Source organism: Xyrauchen texanus, chromosome 36 (genome assembly GCF_025860055.1).
Source record: "Xyrauchen texanus isolate HMW12.3.18 chromosome 36, RBS_HiC_50CHRs, whole genome shotgun sequence".
In the NCBI taxonomy this organism is placed as follows: domain Eukaryota; kingdom Metazoa; phylum Chordata; class Actinopteri; order Cypriniformes; family Catostomidae; genus Xyrauchen; species Xyrauchen texanus.
In genome coordinates, this window is record NC_068311.1 from 25,752,831 (window position 1) to 25,777,195 (window position 24,365).

General features: G+C 41.4%; 1 protein-coding gene across 1 annotated transcript in view; it reads left to right on the forward strand.

Annotated features, from left to right (window-relative positions):
* LOC127630077 (leucine-rich repeat and fibronectin type III domain-containing protein 1-like protein) overlaps positions 1 to 24,365 on the forward strand; it is a 191,281-nt gene that overhangs the window by 160,470 nt on the left and 6,446 nt on the right. Inside the window, exons 4-6 of the mRNA XM_052107487.1 lie at positions 2,519 to 3,114; positions 4,693 to 4,806; positions 5,128 to 5,439. Of these exons, the coding sequence (XP_051963447.1) occupies positions 2,519 to 3,114; positions 4,693 to 4,760 (664 nt within the window). The 3' untranslated portion in view covers positions 4,761 to 4,806; positions 5,128 to 5,439. The remainder of the gene's footprint in view (positions 1 to 2,518; positions 3,115 to 4,692; positions 4,807 to 5,127; positions 5,440 to 24,365) is intronic.

Here is a 24,365-nt window from a genome sequence, read left to right on the forward strand (position 1 = left end):
AAACAAAATCTGAAACTGGAATTTCTCTGTGTGGTCAGCACCGCTTCTCTGAGTCACGTGAAGTGACCCAATTAAAGGGGGAGAGATTGAAACTGCATCCTGCTGATGCACACTCTGGCACGGGGATGCTAATCTCTTTCTCTAGATTATAACGTGATGGCTCACGATGTATTGAATCATAATATACTGTGTGCTTGCCTTATTATGAAGACTATTGGCCATATTCAGCTCTATTAAGAAGAAAGTGTTTGTTTTTTGTGAGCTAAAATGGATCAAAGTGAACCAAAAGGAGAGAGAGTGTAGTCTTAGCCTATAATACACTGCAGCAAAATAAAAAAATCCTATTGTTATCAAAAGTTTTAATCTTGTTTTGAAATTAAAGTGATCTAAAAATACTTAAAACAAGATATATTTTCCCGAGAAGCAATATATACTATATTTAGACAGGAGTGGATCCCTTCACCCTGCCCTGAACCCTCGTGGCTTGATAGATTGGCTCTTGGGCTCGGAGAGCTGCTCATGGCCGTGCACCGCTCCGGTCCCTTTCTTCCCGGAGGAGCAAAATGAGCTCACAAGGTCGTGGGGGGCACCTTTTACTGACCGGGCCCGATCTCTGAGCTCCTATGTCTCACTACCCTTGATGGTGGGGCTGCCAGGGGGTTCTCAGCAATTCCCCAGGTGGATAATGTGGTTGTGGTGCACCTGTGCCCAGAAAACGCCGCCACCAGGCAGAATCGTTCGAGACTCCCGTCCAGGGCCTGTAGAGAATGCGGCCGCCCTGTGTGTGGAGATCGCGACCCTTCTGTGGAAGGACGTGATAGAGCCTGTCGTTCCAGCTGAGATGAAGAAGGATTTCTGAACGAGTTCTGAACCGGGCCTTGCACAGACTCCAATTCAAGATGCTGATGCAGAAACGCATTTTAGCAAGTGTCCGGCATCAAGATTGGTTTGCGGCGGTAGACCTGAATGACGTGTACTTCCACATCTCGATTTTACCTCGGCACAGGCCCTTTCTGCTGTTCCCCTTCGGTCTGTCCCTGTCGCCTTGTGCCTTCACAAAAGTAAGGGAGGTGGACATCCTCATCCTCAACTATCTCGACAACAGGCTGAGCCTAGCTCACTCTCGAGACTTCTTGTGTGGGCACAGGCACAGAGCCAGCTCCTTTTATACCCGTATGTCCCCTTGTGTCACTACAGTGACACAACATCTCATTCCCACCATCAGGGAATGGAGGTTACTAAAGTAACCAGGACCTTTCTTCATATATTAACACATTTTTAACTCTTCATTAAATTAACTTAAAATTTTAACTAACATTTTTAACTAAACTGAATACATTAACATGATTTAATGCATTATTAACTAACATGAATTAACAAAGAACAGTATATTTATAAATTAATTAACACACATTTTAGATTTTTTTTATTATTTAAAAGTGTTCATTGCTGGGTTCATAATACTATTACATTATAAATTAAATAAGCAATATTCAAGCAAACAGTCATCATTTCAACATTTTACACACAAACACTCTGCCCATAGACCTTCTACTTATGTCACACTTATTTAAATGGAAATCAATATAAGGTCATGGTTATCTATTTTAACATCGGTTGGTGTGTTGATGGAGCCTTTCAATAAATTATACACGTTTGCCTGTAGAAAATATTCCCTCCAAGTAATTGTACTTGTCATTGTAAAAACCAAGTAATTGTAATTAGATTAAATTGCATTATAAATACTGTAGTCATCGGAATACAGTTACTTTTTTTTACATGATTACATGATTACATATTAACAAGGCTACAGCTGTAAATTGTTAATAATTTCTTGATCATTTTCATATTAATATCATCACATTCTTACTCCGAAGAGCAATAGTCTCACAGATGAACATTATGAGCATGTGCTCCTTTAACGTTACAACAGTAAGATATGCACCTCAGCTGTGGAGTTTTGAGCTGTTAGCTTTGACCTAGCAATGCCATTGCTGTTGATTTCATGTTCATTACTGTTTGTCCATGTAATGTTTCTATTGTTTTATGCACTTAAAATGAACTATATAATGTTATACTATTGTGAAGACCTGTCTGCAGGGTACACAATAGTTCAACGGCAAAATGTGCAGCAATATGGAACAAAGCCCATTGCTCTTCTGTTGCTGCTATACTTGACATGCAACTTGACTCAACTGTTCCTTTTCAACTCGGTGGAACTCTGCTGTTTTGAAATATTCTGCTCTTTTATAATATTTTTGCTGTTCAAACGATAATATCTTGCACCTCAGCTTTGAAATAGATGGATGGACGTTCAGTAAGCAGAAAGTGTTAAAAGTGTTCCAGTGTTTTTAGATGAAATCTTTGACCGAGACAACGTTGTTGCTGTTGATTTTATGTTCTTTATTTTATGTTGAATAATTTGCAATAATACATGCACTTGTTGGACAAGTATAATGTTAAATATATTAATGTATTATCTGTGGAATACATGCTAATGTTCAACTCTTGCTTGCAGGATGATTCCCTCCACGACTTATGACTTCTTGGTGCGAGACCTGGTATCAGGACGGGAATACGATCTGTGTGTGTTGGCCGTCTATGACGATGGCATGACCTCGCTGACTGCCACGAGGCAGTTGGGCTGTGTCACGTTTGTCACAGAGACAGAATACAGTCAGTGCCAGTCACTGCGCAGCCATTTCCTGGGCGGCACCATGATCATCATCATCGGAGGCATCATCGTGGCTTCTGTCCTTGTTTTCATCATCATCCTAATGATCAGATATAAAGTCTACAGCAATCATGGGGTGGATTCCGCAAAGGGAACCGCCATGACGAACGTACGATCACAGACGAATGGGGGGCAAGCAGCGGGGCAGGTCCCGCGCTCAAGCTCCAAAATTGTGGAGGGGCAAGAGGTCCCAGTAGCAAGTTTAGGGGGGGCTTCAGGTGCTGCTACTTGTTTAAAAGACTCCACAGCCACAGACTCTGCAATGGCATCAGATGACATAGTATCCCCTAGTCAAAGGCACCATTCCAGGACTTGCATAGAGCTCAAGACACGGTCTTCTCTGTCCCCTAAAGAGGGGACAAGCATAGAGATGCCTGAGGGTAAGTAAAATATGACTAAAACAAAATGTTGAGCAATTATGAGAAAGAATGTGTCATTAAAACCAAAAGACACATTACTTTTGTGATTTAAAATGTTTAAGGTTGCTTTCAGGCAATTGCACATTTCACATAACCCATTGACAGTGTACTTTTAACAATGCCTGTGCACTTTATTGCAGTTCGGAGTGCATCTATAAAGATTCCTGTTACTGCCAGGAATAGAGTCATTCACCTGATTCAATGGGCCATGTACAAGCATTTCTTAAAGTGATTTTCCTTTGTGGAATTTAGATTTATGTGTCCAATCAGGTAATTGCAGTTTCTAGATGAATGACGATGGATACAAGAGAACCTCAAACTTAAATCATAAAAATGATAAAGTCCATTCAGTCAGGAGCTTGTGATGCAGGTGGTTGAACATCCATGATTCCCCTCTGACCCTGTGAGTCACAAAGTACCAAATGGTTAGGAATTAAAAGTAATCATAAGCCAAATAAGTTAGCAGAGGATGTGAATTTCAATGTACAGTATTGTGTCTTCAAAAGCATGACACCTCTAGAATATTTCACCATTTAATTGTGTTTCTGTAGAACTGTGGATCCAAAAATGGCATCCCACAAACATGCCCTTGATAAATGGTACAGAAATATATTAAATGGCTGTGTGTAATACATCAGAAGAATTGGTGTTTTGGAGTGCTCTGGAAATGTATTTATTGTCTTTTCCATATGTGCAACAAACAGTCTACTGATTAGTTGTGAACATCTAGTATCAGATCTTGACAGAAAAACATTTGCTTCTTGTAAATCAAAAGGCATCAGCAGACAATTTGTTTTCCCCAGGCGCCATATGCATCAGGAAGACACCTGTAAGTTACTTTATTAGCTCTCTGGCACTCCATGTTCAAATGTTTTTGTATAATGACTGCCAATCTTTATAACTGACAATTGTCCCAGGCAACCGATTTTAGCCTGGTCTCATAGAATCCTGTTACTACTTAACACCTACATTTTTGCAAAATAATTTTTATGTGGCTAGTTGTACTCTAGTATGTACAGTAACACTTCATTTTCCTGGTGAAATGAACACTAGAGGCACTATAACAACAATGAAATGGCTTGACGAACACCTTTTTTTTTTATATAGAAGGGCTCATCCGTTTATATATGGCCAAATGCCTTTCTTTTACATCACAGCCATCTTATTCTCATTCAAGATATTACAAAAATATCAAGACAAAAATTTGAAAAGCCTGTGAATGTCTTGAACATTTTGGTCCGGATGTGAAAAACTTTCAAATTTAAATGTGTGCATCATTAATTTAGTCAACTTTAAGAGTACACTAACATATATGTGGCCTCAAAAAAACATAAACTAAAAGCCACAAAACTCCTATTTTGATTTCATGAGGTCTTGTAATTCATATGGCTATTTCTGCTGCCACAGCAAGTGTGCCATCCTTCACCTCAGAAAGCAGACTGCCCTTGAGTGGTCTTACGAGTGAGCATTGAGACCGCTCTCTCCTGTCACTAACACAACCCTGCCCATCCCTCACAGCTATTTTTCTTTCCACCTCAGACATGACGAGCCCACAGGTCAGTGAAGAGAAGAAGGTTCAACGAGATTGGAGCGACTTTAAAATTTGATGACTCCTTTCGCTGTCCCGCAAGAGGCAGCCATCAACCCTAAAGAGTAATGGCATCTTTCCTTTCCTATTCTTCCTCGGTCATGTGCTATGTGGAATGTGAATAAATGAGATTGTATGAAAGAGAGCTGAGTGAGTTGAAATAATATGACTGAGATGCTGGATGATATAGATAGCAACCACAATTTGTATTTAATTTTTACAAGGCTTAGAGTCTACGGTCATCCCTGGTGCATATAGCAGCTCTTTTACATCCCAGTACTGTTTAGTGTGGCAGATGCACTATTGAGACATCTGTACTTAATTTAGTTTGTGAGTGTGTTTTGTTCATTATTGGCCTTTCTCTCTCTGTTTTCAACCCCCTCCAGAGCACACCAGGTCATCAGATTATGGGGGAAAATATGGAATAATTTTTCCAAACCCCTATTGTAATTTCTCCCTTGAGTTTTTCACTCATCACACTGACTATGTTTCCTACCTGGACATAATTGAGGACTCAATCCACTACTGCATCAAATGGAAATAGAGCACATACAGTATTTCTTCTCCATTGCTGGCTTTTGGAACATATTGCCTTTTACACACCTGTGGTCTGGACTGTCTATGTGTTTGCTGCCAACAGTACAGTATGCATTGTTTACTGGATGGTCTTGGTTCAAGAATGGCACTTCCCTTGAAGGGTGAGTATGCATTTAGTACAAGGACGCTTTTCAATCGAAATTGAAATAAATTTAGATATTTTAGACATTGTTTGTCATTCTTATCCAATGTACTTAACCGATGTCTTTGTTTAATTGGTTATTTTGCTGTGGTAGCCTGTACGGCTCTTTGAAATAACTGAAATAATTTGGCGAAGTGATATGAAACCGTTATGCGGTCAAGACCTGGAACTACTTCTTAGCCATTCGTTTACCGGAAAAATAATTGCACACGTTAGAGCGTCCGTCAACCAATCAGAATCAAGCATTCAACAGACCCGTGGTATAAGCATTATTTTATACTGTATAATACAACAGTTAGTTCCATTCCTCAAATCTGATTGGACAAGAGATGTTCCAAGAGTACTGATGTCTCACACCATCGGCACTCAGTCGTGTTTCTGTTTGTATCACTCCGCTTGTGTTCGTGGCATTCTAATCTAAAGTTTAAGAGCAGCGCAGATGTAACATACTCAAGGTGCCTGTCTACTGGAATTTCCACATTGGGAGGAGATTGTAAACATTCAACATGGCGGAGGAGAGAACAAAATGTGATGTTTTGCAAATAGTAACGGAGGCTTGGGTGCATCTTTTGAACTAGCAACAGAAAATACTGATCCGTGGTTTAAGAATGTAGTTCCAGGCACAAGTGCATTTTTTTGTGACAGTTCTCAGTTTTTCCCCATCTTTTTTACTTTTTTGTTGAAAAAATGTCTCGGGTTACATGTGTAACCCTTGTTCCCTGAAAAAAGCGGTACGAGAAGCTGCGCTTTGCTAAGCGCTTTTGGGAACAATTCTGCATTGTGACCAGCTGTGAATATGTGTGTAACACGTCAATGAACATTGACCGGAATTTATAGCCTCGGCTTGTGAGATCATTAGATGCACCTGTGGCCAGGCTATAAATAGACGCATCACCAGCGTCACCAGCGTGTCGTCAGAGATCTTTTTCTGAAGAGCAGTCCTGGGACGTCCCAGTGCGGCAAAGAAGCGCAGCATCTCGTTCCGCTTTTTTCAGGGAACAAGTGTTACACATGTAACCCGAGACGTTCCATTTACAAAAAGCTTCACTATGATGCTGCGCTTTGCTAAGTGCTTTTGGGAACGCAATACCCACGCCACCGCACTGGGGCTATCCGGACCCCTACAGTTGTGAAGTGTGCTCACAAGAACGCGAGAGGTCTCAGACATGAGCTTGAGATGTTGACTCAAGGACGTAAGAGCCCGGAGTAGCATAAACATCTAAACCATAAAATTTGCCGAATGTGTGCGGAGAGGACCAGCCTGCCACATCACAAACTTGTTCAGACGTGAGCTTGAGATGTCGACTCAAGGACGTAAGAGTCCGGAGTAGCAAAAACATCTAACCCATAAAGTTCGATGAACGTGTGCGGTGAGGAACAGCCTGCCGCATCACGAACTTGTTAAGGCATGAGCCTGCCATAAAAACTGATGAGGATGCAGAATAGCTTTGGCCATACCTGGGGCAAATTCTAAACAGGCCGGCAAAACAGACAGAGCCTGTAGATCCCCAATCCTCTTAAGAGAGGTAAATGCCATAAGAAAGACCATCTTGAGAGTCAGAAGTCTGTCAGACGCTGACCATAGAGTTTCAAAGAGGGTCTCAACCAGACCCTCCAGGACTATTGCTAAGTCCCATGAAGGAGTTCTGGTCCTAACAGGAGGCCTCAGTCGCATGGCTCCACGAATGAAGCGAGCAAGTAGAGGATGCCTCCCCAAAGGCATCTGACTCTGACAGTCCATCAAGGCGTGGCAAGCCGAAACGGCGGCCACATAAACCCTGAGAGTAGCGGGGCATATGCCTGCTGACAGTTTTTCCTGCAGAAAGTCCAGAACTGCAACAATTCGGCAGTTAACTGGATCTGCACCATGTGAACTACACCACTTTTCGAAGACACCCCATTTATTGGTGTAGAGTCTTCTGGTAGAGGGAGCCCTAGCACTAAGAATGGTCTCGATAACCTCAGGTGACAGCCCTGTGTCCCTCAGTTGGTACCCTTCAGGGGCCAAACATGAAGTTTCCACAATTAGGGCCGGGGATGAAATATCGTCCCCTGCACCTGAGACAGAAGGTCCCTCCGGTCCGGAATCGCCCAAGGCGAGCTGTCGAGGAGAGATATTATCTCGGAGAACCATACCCTGTTCGGCCAACGTGGTGCTATCAGTAAGAGGCAAGACCCTTGCTGGCAAACTCTGGCCAAGACTCCCGGGAGCAGAGGAACCGGGGAAAAACGCATACAGACGCATTCAGGGCCATGTATGCCCCATCACGTCCAGACCAAGGGGGGGCTGGGTGACTCAGGGAGAAGTAGAGGAGACATTGCACTGTTCATAGAGGCGAAGAGGTCCTCTTCTACCCTTTAAAATCTCACCCAGATTTGTTACACTACCTATGGGTGGAGTTTCTACTCACCCGTCGGTATTTTTTGTCTGGACAGTAAATCTGCTCCCACATATGGGCATCCAGGGATATAAAGAGTATACATGAGACCTAGTATTTGTTGATACTGGTGAACAGTGCAACCTTGACCTAGCCTGAGTTTGCTCAGGGTGTTCTGAATGGACGTGATACGAGCGGGAGACAACTGTGCCCGCATCGTGATCGAATTCCATATAACCCCCAGATAGGTGATTCTCCGGGTGGGAGAGAGAACGCTCTTTGATATTGAGTCTCAGACCCAGAGAAACCAGATGAGTTAAGACAATATCCCTGTGCTGAACTGCCAGTTCTTGGAGCTGCACTATGATCAGCCATTCGTCTATGTAATTCAGAATGCGGATTCCCCGGAGCCGCGAAGGAGTCAGTGCTGCATCCATGCATTTTGTGAATGTGCGGGGTGATAGGGCTAGGCCGAATGGAAGTACCCGATACTGGAAGGCTTCGTCCCCGAAAGTGAACCTCAGGAACTTCCTGTGCTGTGGCATATTCCAAAATATGGAAATATGCGTCCATGAGATCAATCGTGATCAGCCAATAGTAATGTTGGATCTGAGACACGACCGTCTTGACAGTTAGCATCTTGAACTTGAACACCCTGACCGAGCAGTTCAAGCCTCAAAGATCTAAAATCGGACATCCCCCTCTTGGGGACCAGGAAGTATCTGCTGTAATAGCCTGACTCTTTCTCTGGAAGGGGAACACGTTCATGGCCCCTTTGACCAAGAGATTTTGCAGCTCTTTCCACAGTAGACGTGTCTGCTCCGGTTTCACGGTAGTGGGAACCACGCCGTTGAAACGCGGAGGGCGGCGAGCATTTCTACTGTGTTCAGAACCCACATAGAATGCCTGGCAGAAGTTTCCACGCTGCCAGGTTCTCTGAGATTGGTATAAATTTCGACACTTCCTGTTGAGGGGATGTCGAGTGTTCTGCATCCTGGTTAAAGGCAGGAAGCAATGGTACACCCAACTCTTTGTTGGAAGCCTCTGTCACCCGAACCACCAAAGGCGGCGGGAGTGAAGAGGTTTCGTGAGGGTATCGGGAGGGCCGAAGTGGATGGTACACGCGCCCTGTCCCGAGAGAAACCACCCCCACAAGGCTGGGTACAAGACCATCAGGGTTTCTTTCTTTTAAAAATCACGACCCTGAGGTCCTGCTTCGGGGGCTGCTGAGGGCAACGATCCTGACCCTAGTCTTTACGAGGGGGAGCACGACTCGCCACGGTCTGCCTAGCAGAGTCGGGGCGGGACTGGGTGGACGATGGCCCCGCCCCCCTGAGTGCGGCGAGGAAAAAACTGCCCGAAGGCTTCCTCGTGGCTTTTCGCCTCCAGGAATCTGGAGATAACTGTATTCATGGAGTCTCAGAAGAGTCCGGAAGGCAAAACCGGGGCATCCTTTTGATGCCCGAAAGGTTAAGCCATAAATGCCTCTCCGTGCTGACTTAAGCAGACATAGACCGACCCAATGGCACGGGCTGTCTGTTTGGTCGCCCGGAGAGATAAATATGTGGCCCGACGAAGTTCAGAAAAGGCTTCTTCGTCGAGCCTTGCACCCTCACTCAGGTCTTTCAGTAGGTCAGCCTGGTACGCCTGTAACACGGCCATGGTGTGCAGTGCAGCACCAGCCTGACCTGCCGCTTGATAAGCCATCACCACTAGCATGGAGGTAGTCATGCATGGCTTAGTGGGGAGAGCGGGTTTCTTGAGTGATGATGCCGAACCCGGTGAGAGATCCATTTGACCAGCGGCATCATTGAATACACCTGTGTCTCAGCACCCATGATAGTCGAGTATAAAGACATCGAGGGTACGTGAACACGGGAAGTATATGGGTTCCTCCATGAGTGAGAAAGCTCGTCATGGAGGTCATCAAAGAAAGGAAGGGACTAATATAGCGACCCGTCTCTCGCTCCTCAGCCAGATATATGCGAGAGCCCCACGATGAAAGACTGGGCGCTGACTCCTGGAAGTAAGCGAGGCAAGCGCAAAGCATTTCGCCCGAAAGTAGGTTGCAATGCGCGCACTCGCCCTGCCCCAACGCGAGAGCAGCATGCTCTTCCCCCAAACAAACAAAACAAAACTGATGCGTGTCCCTGACAGTCATAGAACGTTGACAGTGAAACACGCATCGTTTGCCTTGCTTCTCCAACATTTTTCCACCTTTTCTTTTCTATTTTATATATATATATATATATATATATATATATATATATATATATATATATAGAAAGAGGGAAAGGAGAAAAAGTTTCTGACAGGCTTGTGAGACACACAGCACAGTATGCTCTGAAGAAAACGGATCTGACGACACGCTGGTGACGTGTCTATTTATAGCCTGGCCACAGGTGCATCTAATGATCTCACCAGCCGAGGCTATAAATTCCGGTCAATGTTCATTGACGTGTTACACACATATTTACAGCTGGTCACAATGCAGGATTGTTCCCAAAAGCGCTTAGCAAAGCGCAGCATCATAGTGAAGATTTTTGTAAAGGGAACTGTTGTATCAAATTAATATCACACTCGCAATCCTGCTGTATGGCCCTAAATCAGCATGGCTGTGATTACATTTTGCACTCGACTGCGGCCGAATTACGACAGTGCTGATATAGGACCATAAAACACTCTTACTTGTGTGATATTTTTTTATGTAATGTTAACAATGAACATAAATATTTTTCCCATTTAGTAGATGCTTTTAATTTAAATGGCAATTAATAGCATTTATTGAAATGGCAAACAAATTACAAAGTGTAACCAATATTATACCAAAATTCACCAATTGATGTTGTGGACTGGTGGAGGCAGTTTGTAGAGTTCTGAATCTTAGCACTTTATACCAACTGTTTTATTATGTTTGTTATGGATTCTAAGTTATAGATTACAAGACACTTGTGAAGACAAAAAAACATGTTAAACATTACAGATCATAAAACAGTCCTTGCAAGATCAATTTTACAAGGTGGGAGCAAAGCAACACATTTGCATTAGACAAAATAACTTTTGTCTTTCATTTTGGTAGCCATCACCATTCTTGAACATGTGTTTTATTTAGTGAAATAGGCAGAACATTATTTCTCATGAAAACCATATCCAACAAGGTTCAAATGCATTTAAAATGTACCTTGTATTGTTTTACAAATATTTTCTTTATGTTTCATTTGGAATATAGAATTAATGACCTGCTTTTTATATTAAAGGATTATTCTGAGTTAAATTATGCTCAATTCCCTATTTTTATTTTGTTTGTTTCACAAAAGAAAACAAGTCATACATACAGCTTTGGAACTTTTGGGTGAATAAATGATTACAAAATTTAAATTTTTGGGTGAACTATCCCTTTAATACTTTATTTGCATATGGTACAAATGACAGCAGCATCAGTGATTAGGAAGCACCCAGTATAATTAGGTTATCAGCTGATGTCTGATTGCACATCAGCTTCATGTATCAGACCTTTAATCCAAACTCATGATCACTCATGTGAAAAATAATTACCTTGAGTATTGCAAAATCAGTACCTGCATTTCTTCCCACAGATTGATGTGATTGCCAACAAATGCCACTATTTACGGTCACAGTTAATGCCTACTATGCTAATGTTTCCCCTTATTCATGGTTAGAAGTCACGCAAAGGTTATCATGGATGAGCAGGGTTGAGAGGCTTACTTTTAATGTAATCTGTTACAGATTACTGATTACTTAACAATATATGTAATCCATAATGTAATCAAATTAATTAATATGATATATGAATATTTCATTAATATGAAAGTAATGCTCTTTTATTACTTTTCATTTCTTTTGGATTACCACAAGGGCACATATGTAAATAAAGTCAAAATCAAATCAATATGGTCTCTAAAACTTTAAATTATGGCTTGAATGCAAAAATAACATGTTTGAGTAATATTATGAGTAATATTATACAGTTGTAGCTGTTATTATAACTAAGGAAAAGGAACATGTACACTGCACCCTACCAAGAAAACAGAAAATGAGCTGTTAATTTAGAGCAACTCAGCATTTTTAAAGAAATCAGGTGAGTTCTCTGTCGGATACAGAAAGGGAACATTTCTCAAAAATCAAATATAATCAGAACACGTGCACTGAATTATGTCTCGGTTAACATTAAACTAAATCTGACAGGATTTACGTCAGATTCAAAAACACTGTAAAGTGTAATTCTACCATGTATTGCAGTTAGTGTGTATAGGCAATTGTATTTACACTATTCATTAACTTCAGACTGTATTCGATAGGTACAGTATATGGCTGATTTCTATGTTTATTTTTAAGGGTAAAAAAAAATTATTCCAAAAAGAAAACAAAATCGAGATTTAAAGAATAGATCAAAACATATTTAAATATTTAGTGTGCCTTTTTAGTTACTTATTCCTAATTACTATAAGTGTTGAACATGTTACATTTGCCAGAATGTCTCCTCACCCAGACAATTGAACTGTTTTCAACAATAATTGATCAAAATCAGATCAATTCTAAATTGAACTTTCTTTCCTAAGAACTTAATATTTCCAAGAACTTGGTATTTATGTGTAAAATTTGTATTTGTTAATAATGATCAGGGATGAAAAAGGAAAGAAAATCATAGCAGGTTTTCCGGAGTTTTTTTTAAATGATGAAGGTTTAAGTACCATTCACTTGGGGAAGGGTAATTTTTTCAGCTTCAATACGGAACAACATACAGGACTTAATATATTACAAGCCAGGGTTTTCTATGCCGTACGAGCAATGATGCGCAAATCGTGTCAGTATTGGCAGCTATTCCTACTCCCGGCAAATGAGGGCCACGGATTTCTTTGAGCACTAAGGCTAACTCATTTTTAACACATTTTAAAATTAACTAATTTTAGTTAACCTAGCAAATGTGATTTCTGTGTAGCTCGTATTATCTTCAAATTCTCAGGTCTGTGTATAATGAGAGCATCTTCACAGCCTGAAGGCATAAATTCCACTGAACTTTAATGTTGTTTCTCTTTTCTCTTTTAAAGAGTGAATAACGTCGAAAGTTCCAAGAAAATAATGCATGTTCTTCCATGGCAATCATGATGATGCAGCTGTTTGCCTCGAGAGAAGAGTGCTGATGTGAGACAGGTGTTATTTGCGCTTGCGACAGTAGGAGGTGCTTCAAGTGAGTCACGAAAGAAAACCCGAAGAGAACGTGCATCTAAACCATCTCTCAATATAAACAAACAGCTGTCAGTATCACTTTATGTCAGGAAAATTCATTTCATTTCTCAATTTCTTTTGTCAGAAAATAAAATTAGTATTCCTGTCAGTAATAAAAAAAAATTATGTAACTGTAATCTGATTATAATGTTTTTTTTTGTTTTTTTTTAATCCGTAAATTTTACGGATTAGTTACCTATATTTGTATCCTGATAACCTAATCCCATTACAAGTAATTCCGTTACTCCCCAAGCCTGTGGATGAGTGTTCAATTTATGCTAAAAGGTGATGAATAGGCGAAGCATGCAGTTGGATGTGTGGATTTGTTTCAAGCTCTGAAACAGTGCAACAGGCCCATGAATAATTGACTTTACTGTTTTTTTTGCTAGTCTTAAATGTTGCTAAAAATTCCTCTACAAAGCTTGGTGCTGTTTGAAGGGAAGGTTTGACATAGCATGTCAAATAAAGGGGAAAAAACCTGAATGCTGCACGCAACCAAAATGCACCAGGGAATGTTACACACACAAACATAGAACGGTACATATAGTGGGTGGCACGGAAGTGAAGATATAGATGTTCCCAATGGGGTGTTCATAATTTATTTTCTACAGTTTTTTGTCAGGGAATAAACGGCACTCAAACACTTTTCTCAGTCGATTAATTTATATGTCGTTTGATAAAATATTGATCGAGTTTAAATATGTGTGTGGACAGGGTGTGTGTGACCTTACTCTGGAAAAAAAAAAAGAGTGTTCGATTCCAATGTCATACGCAATCAGTGAGAATCGTATCAAGAGTCTGGCAGTTAAAAGAGCCAACAATGAAAAACTGACAGGACAACGATTGGGGGTTCACTCTTCTATTGACCACAAAATCAAACCTTATGCTTTCCATGACTTTGAGAAACGAGACCACTTAAAAGATTGACTGGGCAAAGTGTAAGGCAAAGTTAAGATGGATTGAGTTGTTTATTTCCCAGTTTCATTCTGAAAGCTGTGAATCAAGAAAATAAACAAGGTTTTGTGGGACCATCTATTAGATCTCGATTTTTGAATAGGCCACAAACTAGCACATCAACACACATCATAACCAAAAGTAAACACCCAAACCATATGTGCTTGTTGAACATTTTATTTCAAAACCTTGAGCATTGACCAGGTGTTGGTCCTTCCTTTGCTGCTACAACAGCTTCCACTCTTCTCTAAAGGCTTTTCACTAGATGTTGGAATGTGGCTGCAGGGATTGGCTCCCACTCAGACACATAAGCATTAGTGAGCTCTCAGAATAAGGTTCTATTATTTAAAAAATATACTGGAAGAAAATGATTTGTATGACTTATGGTTACATTAACGGCTGTTGAATTCTGCATTACTATTTGGCAGCACTGCAACTAACTACAGCAAGAAACAGAGAGCACCCCTTGTAGTCAGATTCCTGAACAAATTAATCTTATGAGCCATTTCTTTTGAATCTATAGCATAAAACATCCAGCGTGAACAGTGCAGCCTGATTTTTGAACAAATGAACTCAGAACTCTTACACATTATGAGATTTGTAGCAATTTGTGGTGTTTTATAAAAATAATGAATGAATATAAAAACTTAATTAAAAAGTCTGTGTAAACACACCTTTTCTGTTAAAATTAGTGCCTTAAGTTGCTAAAAATGTGTAATCGTGTTAAAATCGACAGTAGACTGTGGCGTCTTTCCTACAGCAATCGTGAAGCTGCGTTCATGATTCGCATCAGAGGGCAACACCAATGTCGCTTTGAAATTCATATGAAGATTTCTTGCAAACAAAAACCTCTCATTCTGCTTTTTGGTGATAGTTAAGCCTTGACATGCTTCTGTGGTAATTAAAATGAGCCTTATATAGGCTGAAAAATCCTTGATTTTTTTTCACTAGTCCCATTTGGGCTTGTTTTGTACATCAAATAGGTCCTTTCTCCATCATTTTGTCACAGAAGTGATTATCCTCCATGTTATGCTATTTTATGCAAAATTTGCTGCTCCTTTGGTAGAAGGGCTCTGGTTTGTGTTGTGAAGTGTGCATCAGTGTAATGATTCTGGGTGGACCCATTACAAAGGTTCCACCCTTCCCAACATGTGCTTGTATTAACTGTAAATGTGTAAATGTGTTAATTAGGAAACTTTCGCACATGAAACGCTTTTAATTAATCGGCAGTAAATCCAATAGGAATAATATTTTCCTAAATTTGATTTCCTAAAAGTACTAAAAGAATTGTGAATGGAACCAATAAAGGAACCAGAATTGTCAGGCGGCAACAAAATGGCTACATTCCTTAGATTTGGCTTACAGTCTGCATATCAACTCATTCCGAAAATATTTAATGGGGTCCAGGTCTGGGCTTTGAGCAGGCCAGACACGTTCTTCCACTTCAGACTCCGTTATCCTAGGGTCTTTTGGTGCACCCAATTTTACTTTAAATTGAATTAAACAACTGTCTACTATGCTTGAATTTATGTAGCTACTGGAATTAGTGCAGCTGAAATTGCCAAAACTGTTAATTAGGAGATGGTGTCTTTTTTGTTTTTTTGGACATGTACTATAGGGTATACTGTATAGACCAATGTTTGTGAACTCTATGTTCCAAACTAAAATTCCAATATCATTATATATTCTTGAAACATCTTGGTTAGCCATGACTCTAAGGTATGTGACTGTACACACTGTTAACCCAAATACTCAAAATAATTAAAAGTTTACAGCTAGTTTAGATTTTTTTATACAGGTTAGCATTTATTCAGCATCCCAGCATTCACTGTACTAGCTAGTTTTAGCTAGGACAAGTTAGTTAGGCTTGAAGTATTCAAGTTGAGCTTACATGGTCATTTTAGGTTCAGCCAAAGAGTTAAATTTAAAATTGAGTGTAATTAAAATGTTAGCATACTCGATATTTCAAGTTATTAACCTGCAATTAACATGCATGTGTCGTACAAAATAAAAATCTGAAAGGTCTATTAACTTTAACTTGGGAGTTTATTAACTTTTAAAAAGGGATGCAACTTACTACCTATTTTTTGTTTTTGCGTTCTGTTAACTTAGTAAGGTTTACTGTGCAGAAATTGGCTTTCAAAAATATATCTGACCAGAGAAATATTTAAAAAGTGTGAAAACTAACCCCAGTCTTCATTTATATGATGCCCTTTGTCTCTGTTTGTGTTTTGAATATGGCCCTAATGCTTGTGATGTATGTCTCTGATATATATCATCAAGCTTCTTTCAACATTGCTGTATCAGTGGCTAGTTGTTGGTTGTAATATAAACATTGATTTTGTTTCATTTTTGATCCAGATATTTTGACAGACCAGAACATGTATCCGGATTTTCACTGCCTTCAACAGACATAGAGAACAGTTTAGTGCAAACAAACAATGACCGAGCTTTGACCTTCCCAACGCCACTCTATCCGATGTCCTGTGCTCAATGGATCTTCTAAGTTGTAAATTTTTTTGAAATAGTCCGACAGAACAGCAATTACCCAGTACTTTAGTTGTTGGCACCCTTTCACAACCCTTAACATTTGACTTGTCGAGCCTCATTTCTTAGCCAATTAAAAAATCATTATGTGACTAATCACTTCTCCACGCAGCTGACACAGTGACAAGCTCGCTGAGCACATTTTGCTGCCATTGATGCTAATGCAGGTTGGCCATTTTGATTACTTATTTGCCATTTAATCACAGAAATGCCATTAGAAATGAAATGACATCAACATGACCAGATTCAGGTGTATACATAATGATTAATCATTATATAACATTACAAGGATCATAAATGGCTGCAAAAGAATAGTGTTACATGTTTAGGTAAGTTTAGAGTTTAAGCTTTGGGTCTGTGGAAATTAAATGTTGCATCAAAGCTGCTTACCCAGCTTTCATGACACTCAACGCACATCTTAAATGTCAACACGTTGAATGAAAAATCAATGCATATGTAGATGGTTAAGTATTTGCATGGAGACAGGAGCAATCACAATTCTGTATGCAAATACAGTATATTTGAGCAAGATCAGTCACAGTGCTTACTTCCAAGCACTGTAAATAGATTTACATTTGGATAAGACTAATTAGCTCAAAGCAATGACCTTGACATGTCCTTTGCCTAGAGTATGCTATTATAGATAGAAGGAAGTACTGCAAAATATTGGATCCAAATTGTGGATGTACAGTAATTGGATGCAACTCTTCAGCATTTGTAGGAAAACACATTTGTTCTGACAATAGCATATTCTTAGGCATGTTTAATTAGGGGTTCTTGTTATTTTTGTTGTTTTGTTTGTAAACACAAGTTGAAGGAGTCGTTGGTATTTTATCTGGCCTTTATCTGTTTGCCTAGATGGCATGTTTGTTGATACCTTTGTTCCATCTTCCACTTCTTTGAGATAAGTACTCCTAATTAGCAATTACCACACTGTTAATCACATGTTAATCACATTGCTGCAATACTCAAAATCCATTGCAGGATTTTTGGTTGTGTTCCCCTTCTGTCACTCACTCGACGTTGTGTCGAATGAAGTGACACAAGGGGTATTCCTGGGATGCCAAACATACCTCTGGCCAATGTCAAGTTGGCAGACAGAATTTGCATGCCCCGCCCTGGACATACGGGTATAAAGGGAAGCGGGGCAGCAAGTGCCGGTCAGAATTTTTCTACGGAGCCAAACGGTTGTACAACAGCAAGCTGAGTTCACCACTGTTTCACTCACCTCTACTGGCGATAAGCACTACTGTTGGTTCTACGGCGCGTTTCCAGCTGGCATTCTCTGTACGCCCTGTGCGCTTCGACAGCACTTTCATTGCCTGAAAGAGTGTTTCTCCTCCTAAAAAGAGTTTATTTCCTCTAAAACAGTTTGAGTTATCACTCATAAAAGAGCAATACACAGCAGGCGTTGAACGTCCTTTTCAGGAAGCATCTTTTTAAAGATGTTTTTCCACCTCTGTGTAGTTCCTGGATGCGGCTGATTTCTCTCCACTTCTGACGGTCATAAAAGCTGCCTTGTGTTCCTGGGCTGCGATCACACGCAGGCAGCATTTTATGAAAGTTTCATGTTCTCAGTACGATAACATAGCCATGGCAACATTGCAGTCGCTGCTTTCTTTTCCCATGAGAGAAATCCACTTCAGCCACCCCGGCATTCCTTCTTCCCACGGGATTGAGGTCGACCCGGCTGGCGATGAAGGCGATTTGGGGATAACGACGGGCTCGGTTTCGCCGGGTAAATCCCCATGAACCACTCGCCCCCCTCGCTTGCTTGCTTCCGTCCGAGCTCGGAATGAGTGCGGCTCGCCTCGCGGCCAGCCGGCATTCTCCCTTGACCCCCCAGGACCCGCGTTTCCCTTGGGCAGCCCCGCTACCCTGGTTGCCATGCTTGTAGAGTCCCTCTTCATTAGGCTGGACCTACCACCGCGCCATTTCCCACTTAAGGCTTCACAACACTCGTGGTGTATTTGCCACATGTTACCTCACCCTAGACTGGGCAGGATGTGGCCTCCGCAGGGTCTTTTCCCCCTGAAAGAAAAGGACCGGGAAAGACCACCTTCCCCGACGCGTTTCATAGCCCCAGCAGCTTCACGTCCTATGTGAGAGACATAGTGAAAGAAAAGGCTGCGGATGTTGGGCTTGCTCCCATACTAGTCATGTAGCGCCTGCTCCCCCCCCCCCCCCCCAGGGGTGCGGGGAAACTAAGGTCTGTATGTGACATCTCTTTGGGGGCGTTGGGGAGGGCTACGTGCAGCCGACACAGGTGCCTCTCGCACGCAGTAGCCTGCTTGCACACGGTCAGTGCGTGGCGTTTTTAGATGAGACCCCTTGTGTCACTTCATTTGACACAATGTTGAGTGAGTGACAGAAGGGGAACATCATGGTTACTGTTGTAATCTCCATTCCCCGAGGGAAGGAACGAGATGTTGTGTCCCTCCTGCCACAGCACTACACCTACCACTTTAAACGGCTGGACCTTATTTTCAGCTCCTCAGTGCAAAATCCTGACTGGCAATCGCTGCCCCGCTTCCCTTTTTACCCGTATGTCCGGGGCGGGGCATGCAAATTCTGTCTGCCAACTTGACATTGGTCTTTTCTCAGGTTCAGAGGTACGTTTTGTGTCCCAGGAAGACACCTTGTGTCACTTCATTCGACACAACATCTCGTTCCTTCCCTCGGGGAACGGAGGTTACAAGAGTAACCAGGAAGTTTTGTTTCTTGGAAACTCTTTTGTGTCTGTTTTATGGCTAAATGAAGTTGATAATTAAACATGACTTATGATTTGATGTTTTAATGAGAACAAATGGCATCTTCAAAGGGTCAAAGAAAATGTGGACAGGTTTGTTTACTGCTTTGATTTAATAGGTTTATTTACCCTGTTGAAAAGACCAGCATGTTTCCAATGTAGTGCTTTAGATGCTGGTCCCCACTATTCTTAAAGGAATAGTTCACCTAAAAAATTTAAATGATGTTGTATCCCACCCTCCCATGTCGTTCCAAACCTGTTTGACTTTCTTTCGTATGTGAAACACAAAGGAAATGTTTTAATGAATACCCTGGTTCGTCTTTATAGTTCAGTGGCACTGAAAATTACTCACTTTAAAACATATATTGGATCCAAATATATAATAAGTAGTCTATGCGATGTATGTGTCATATTCCATGTTTTCTGAAGGCATACACAAGGTTTTGGTGAAAACAAACCAAAAAAGGATCCAAATGTATAAGCAGTCCATTCGATTTGTGCATCTTATTCCAGGTCTTCTGAAGGCATACAATAGGTTTTGGTGAAAACAACCCAAACTTTTAATCTTTTTCATTTTTCGTCCATTGTGCATTCATGAGTGCATGAGAGAGGAGTGTTCACTTGCATTGTTTTTAGTGCAAGAAGGGAATTTCCTACATTTTTGATTTTCCATCCAAGGGCAAAGAGGTCAATCTGTGATATTTAGATTATGTATTGGTTATACGTCTTTTTGCTAAACAAATTTACAAGTCAGAAAGAAATGCCTGCATATGAATGGAAATAAATGGAATACTTTAAAGTATTTAAAGGGGCGCTTTGGTTAAATCAGTCACACACATATAGTTAATATGGCATCCATTTTGCTTCCCCTAAATAAAAACGTAACCTATTAAAAAGAGTAAAATATAAGCGTAATACAAAATTAGTAGGTAGTTTGGCACTAATGGAATGGGAGATCATAAAAATAAGTTTACCTGTCTCTCTTTTGAAAAGTGGTGGGGCAGACATTCCCCAATGTACCATTTTCATGACAGACTGCTGTTTTATTAAAGAGCTTGTGTGATTTATGCCAGACTGTCAATCACCATTTGCCCCTGGCTTGCACAAAATCCATTGAAAGACTCTTTTGTTTGATATCTAATGGTCAGGCTGGATTTAATTGCATAATCAATAGTGCTGACGAGAAATAAGGTGTGGTGATATAACTCATAATAAAAGCAGCCAAACCCAGTAACAGGATTCTGATAAGCAGCATTTGCAATGAAAAACTAGTTTGCTATTTACTGAAAACTGCAGTGTACACTATATACCGATTACCATTTTAATTTTAAATAGTAAGTGAAACAGTAGGTATTGTGTGACATAAACTTTAACCGAAGAGTGCTGTCCTCGGTTCCAGACCTTAAAAAATTGGAATTGGATGCATTTAGGTTAAAGCTTTCTTCTAGGAGTGTGAGGTGATGTTTGATAATGTCTATACAGAGCAGTGTTGGGTAAGTTACTCTAAAAATTATTAGAATTACTTACTAATGACTCATAACTACTAATTTCTACAGTGTAATAACATTACTGTACTACTTACTTTATAAAACCATTATCAACCTCAACCAGATGAAAAATATAAGGATAGACATGAAATTGTTCTTTCAAAAGTCATATCAAATAAATGATTCATGAACTGGTCAAAGAAATTAATTACTTAGTAATGCATTACACCCAACACTGATACAGAATAATCTTCATAAAGAAGTATGTCACCAAGAGTGACAAAATATTTTTCTTTATAGTTTAAGAATTTCATTTTTCTCTCTACTGATTTTAGCGTATCAAATAACATCAATGGATCCTTTTGCCTACATCTTTTGAATGCAAAATATGTTTGAGTACAATGCTATCAACTTGGAAACATATGGTATGAAAAGTGAAAAAGAGAGACTCATGGGTTGAATGAGGTATTTTAACAACTGCAGAATTAAAAATAGATTTTTTTGGGCCAAACATTTGTATAGCTGAGGGATTAGTCTTACATGACACAATGGGATTGTAGTTTTGAAGTTTATTTGTTTTCTTTCTTTACCCGAAATAGCCCCCTCACTGCATCAAGCAGCATATCTCATACAGTATATGTAAATTCTCATATTTCTTAAATAGCTTGTTTACACCTTCACAGTCAAAAACTGGAAACATTAATTTCTCACCAAACAAGATTAAATACCGGAACCACTTGGCTTTTTTGGTCTGTGAGGAAGAAAAAGACTGAGATTAAAAACAAACAATAAGAGAAACTTCCCTTAATACACAAATGCCTGGAGCTGTTGATCTTAGCAGCGTTTGGATGATCATGCGTATGTGTCTTCTGTCTTGTCTACAGTGTCATTGAGAGCCGCAAGGCTTCAAACAGATACATCTCGGAGACCACATGTGGTGTGAACCATCAAGTGCTTGTCTCAGAGCTTTGTTGGAACATATGGTTGCTCTGGAGGCCAAATTTGTACAGATTAATTTTTGTTTGTCAGGATCAAGCTAAAAATAAATCAGTTGTGACATAGATCAGATTGGTGATGGTTCATTTAGATCAATTTTGATATTAGACTGATTATTAGTGATGGGGATTATAAGGCCTTTAACGATACGGTTTCCTATTCCATTGAATGATTCAGGTTCTTTGACAGTTCTGTTAATTCATATTTTTGTCAGGAATGGACACTGTGTGAAACACAAAATTCTAATGGTATGTTCATTTCAGAGATTCTGACTTGTAAATAGCATACATCATTGTATAACTAGTAATTACAATGGAATTCTTGAAAGCTCTGATTTGACAGCTGTGACATCATGTAAAAAGAACAAATATAGCAGCTGTTTGTTCTTAAGCATTTTGCAGAAACAAATAGAGGACAATTAATGCCTCATGCCATCCCAAGTGTGTATGTTTTCTTTCTTCATCAGAACACATTAGTTAAAAAGTACTTTAATATTGATATTATTCACAGCAAAAGATATTGTTTCATTTTAGAAGACATTAATTTAACCAGTAGTGTTGTATGTGTCATGTTCATTGTTGTCCTTTGTTCGTTTGTGTACTTTTATTTTGAAATTCCTGTTCAGTTCCTAGTCTTGTCACATCCTGTTTTGTATCTGGGTTTTATTGGTTCATTGTTTGATTACTTTGATTCAGTTCTTGTTTGTCATTGGTTTTAATTAATTATCTTGTTATCCTGTTTCAGAGTTCTGTTTGTTGATTGGCCTTGTTACCCTTGTCCTTGTGTATTTAAACCCTGTTTGTTCCTCCATTCCCTTGTCGGTCGTTGGATGTTTGCACTTCATATGTATGTTTATGGTTCCTTGTTCGCGTCGTTACCTGTCCTGCCGTGTTCTCTTTGTTCCGTGTTCCTCTGTGGTTTGTTTCTTATGTTATCGTCTTTGTTATCCCATCGTGGATGTTTTATTGGGGCTCCTCCTCCCGAGCCTACCAGGGCTCCGCCTCCCAAGTCTCTCGAGCCTACCAGGGCTCCGACCCCCAAGCCTCTCGAGCCTTTCAGGGCTCCGACCCCCAAGCCTCTCGAGCCTTCCAGGGCTCCGACCCTCAAGCCTCTCGAGCCTTCCAGGGCTCCGCCTCCAGAGCCCCCTACGGCTCTGCCCCCAGAGACTCCAGAGCCTCCTAGGGCTCCGCCTCTAGAGCATCCTACGGCGCCACCTTCAGAGCCATCCAGGGCTCCGCCTCCAGAGCCTCCTAGGGCTCCGCCTCTAGAGCATCCTACGGCGCCTCCTCCCTCGGCTCCGCCTCCCGAGCCTCCTACGGCTCCGCCTCCTGAGCCGCCCACGGCTCCGCCCCCTGAGCCTCCAGAGCTTTCCATGGTTCTGCTTTCCCCGGCACCGCCTCCTGAGTCTCCCTCGGCTCCGCCCCCTGAGCCTCCCAAGCCTCCCTCGGCTCTGCCTCTTGTGCCTCCCTCTGCTCTGCCTCCTGAGCCTCCCACGGCTCCGCCCCCTGAGCCTCCAGAGTTTCCCATGGTTCCGCCTCCCTCAGCTCCGCCTCCAGAGTCTCCCTCGGCTCTACCTCCCGAGCCTTTCCCGAGTCCGCCTCCTGAGCCTCCCTCGGCTCCGCCTCCTGAGCCTTTCCCAACTCCGCCTCCAGTGGCTCCCTCAACTCCGCCTCCTGAGCCTCCCTTGGCTCCGCCCCCAGGGTCTCCTGCGGCCCTGCCTACGCCTCCTCCGGCGCCGTCACCTAAGTCTTCGACTGCTCCGCCTCAGAAGTCCTCCTTGGCCCCGCATCACACAGCTTCCCCAGTGGCCACTCCCAGGCCACCCAAACCGGTCCTTGCCCTGTGGCCACCTCCCTGGCCTCCTAAACCTGTCCTTACTCGGTGGACACCCCCCAGATCACCTGACCCGGTCCCCGTCACATACCCCCATGGACTTCCTGTCTGCCCCTTGCGCCTCCGTGACCTGCCTGTCTTGCCCTCTGTGCCCCCCTGGTCTTCCTACCTGCCCCTTGTGCCCCCCTGGTCTGTCTGTCTGCCCCTTGTGCCCACTTGGACTGTCTGTTTGCCCCTGGTGCCCTCATGTTGTTTTTGTGGGTATTTGTCTTTTGTTTTTTGTGTTAGGATCATCTGGAATCCGATCCTTTGAGGGGGGATTCTGTCATGTTCATTGTTGTCCTTTGTTTGTTTGTGTACTTTTATTTTGAAATTCCTGTTCAGTTCCTAGTCTTGTCACATCCTGTTTTCCCTCCATGTTTTGTATCTGGGTTTTATTGGTTCATTGTTTGATTACTTTGATTCAGTTCTTGTTTGTCATTGTTTTTAGTTAATTATGTTGTTATCCTGTTTCAGAGTTCTGCTTGTCCTTGTGTATTTAAACCCTGTTTGTTCCTCCATTCCCTTGTCGGTCGTTGGATGTTTGCACTTCACATGTATGTTTATGGTTCCTTGTTCGCGTCGTTACCTGTCCTGCCGTGTTCTCTTTGTTCCGTGTTCCTCCGTGGTTTGTTTCTTATGTTATCGTCTTTGT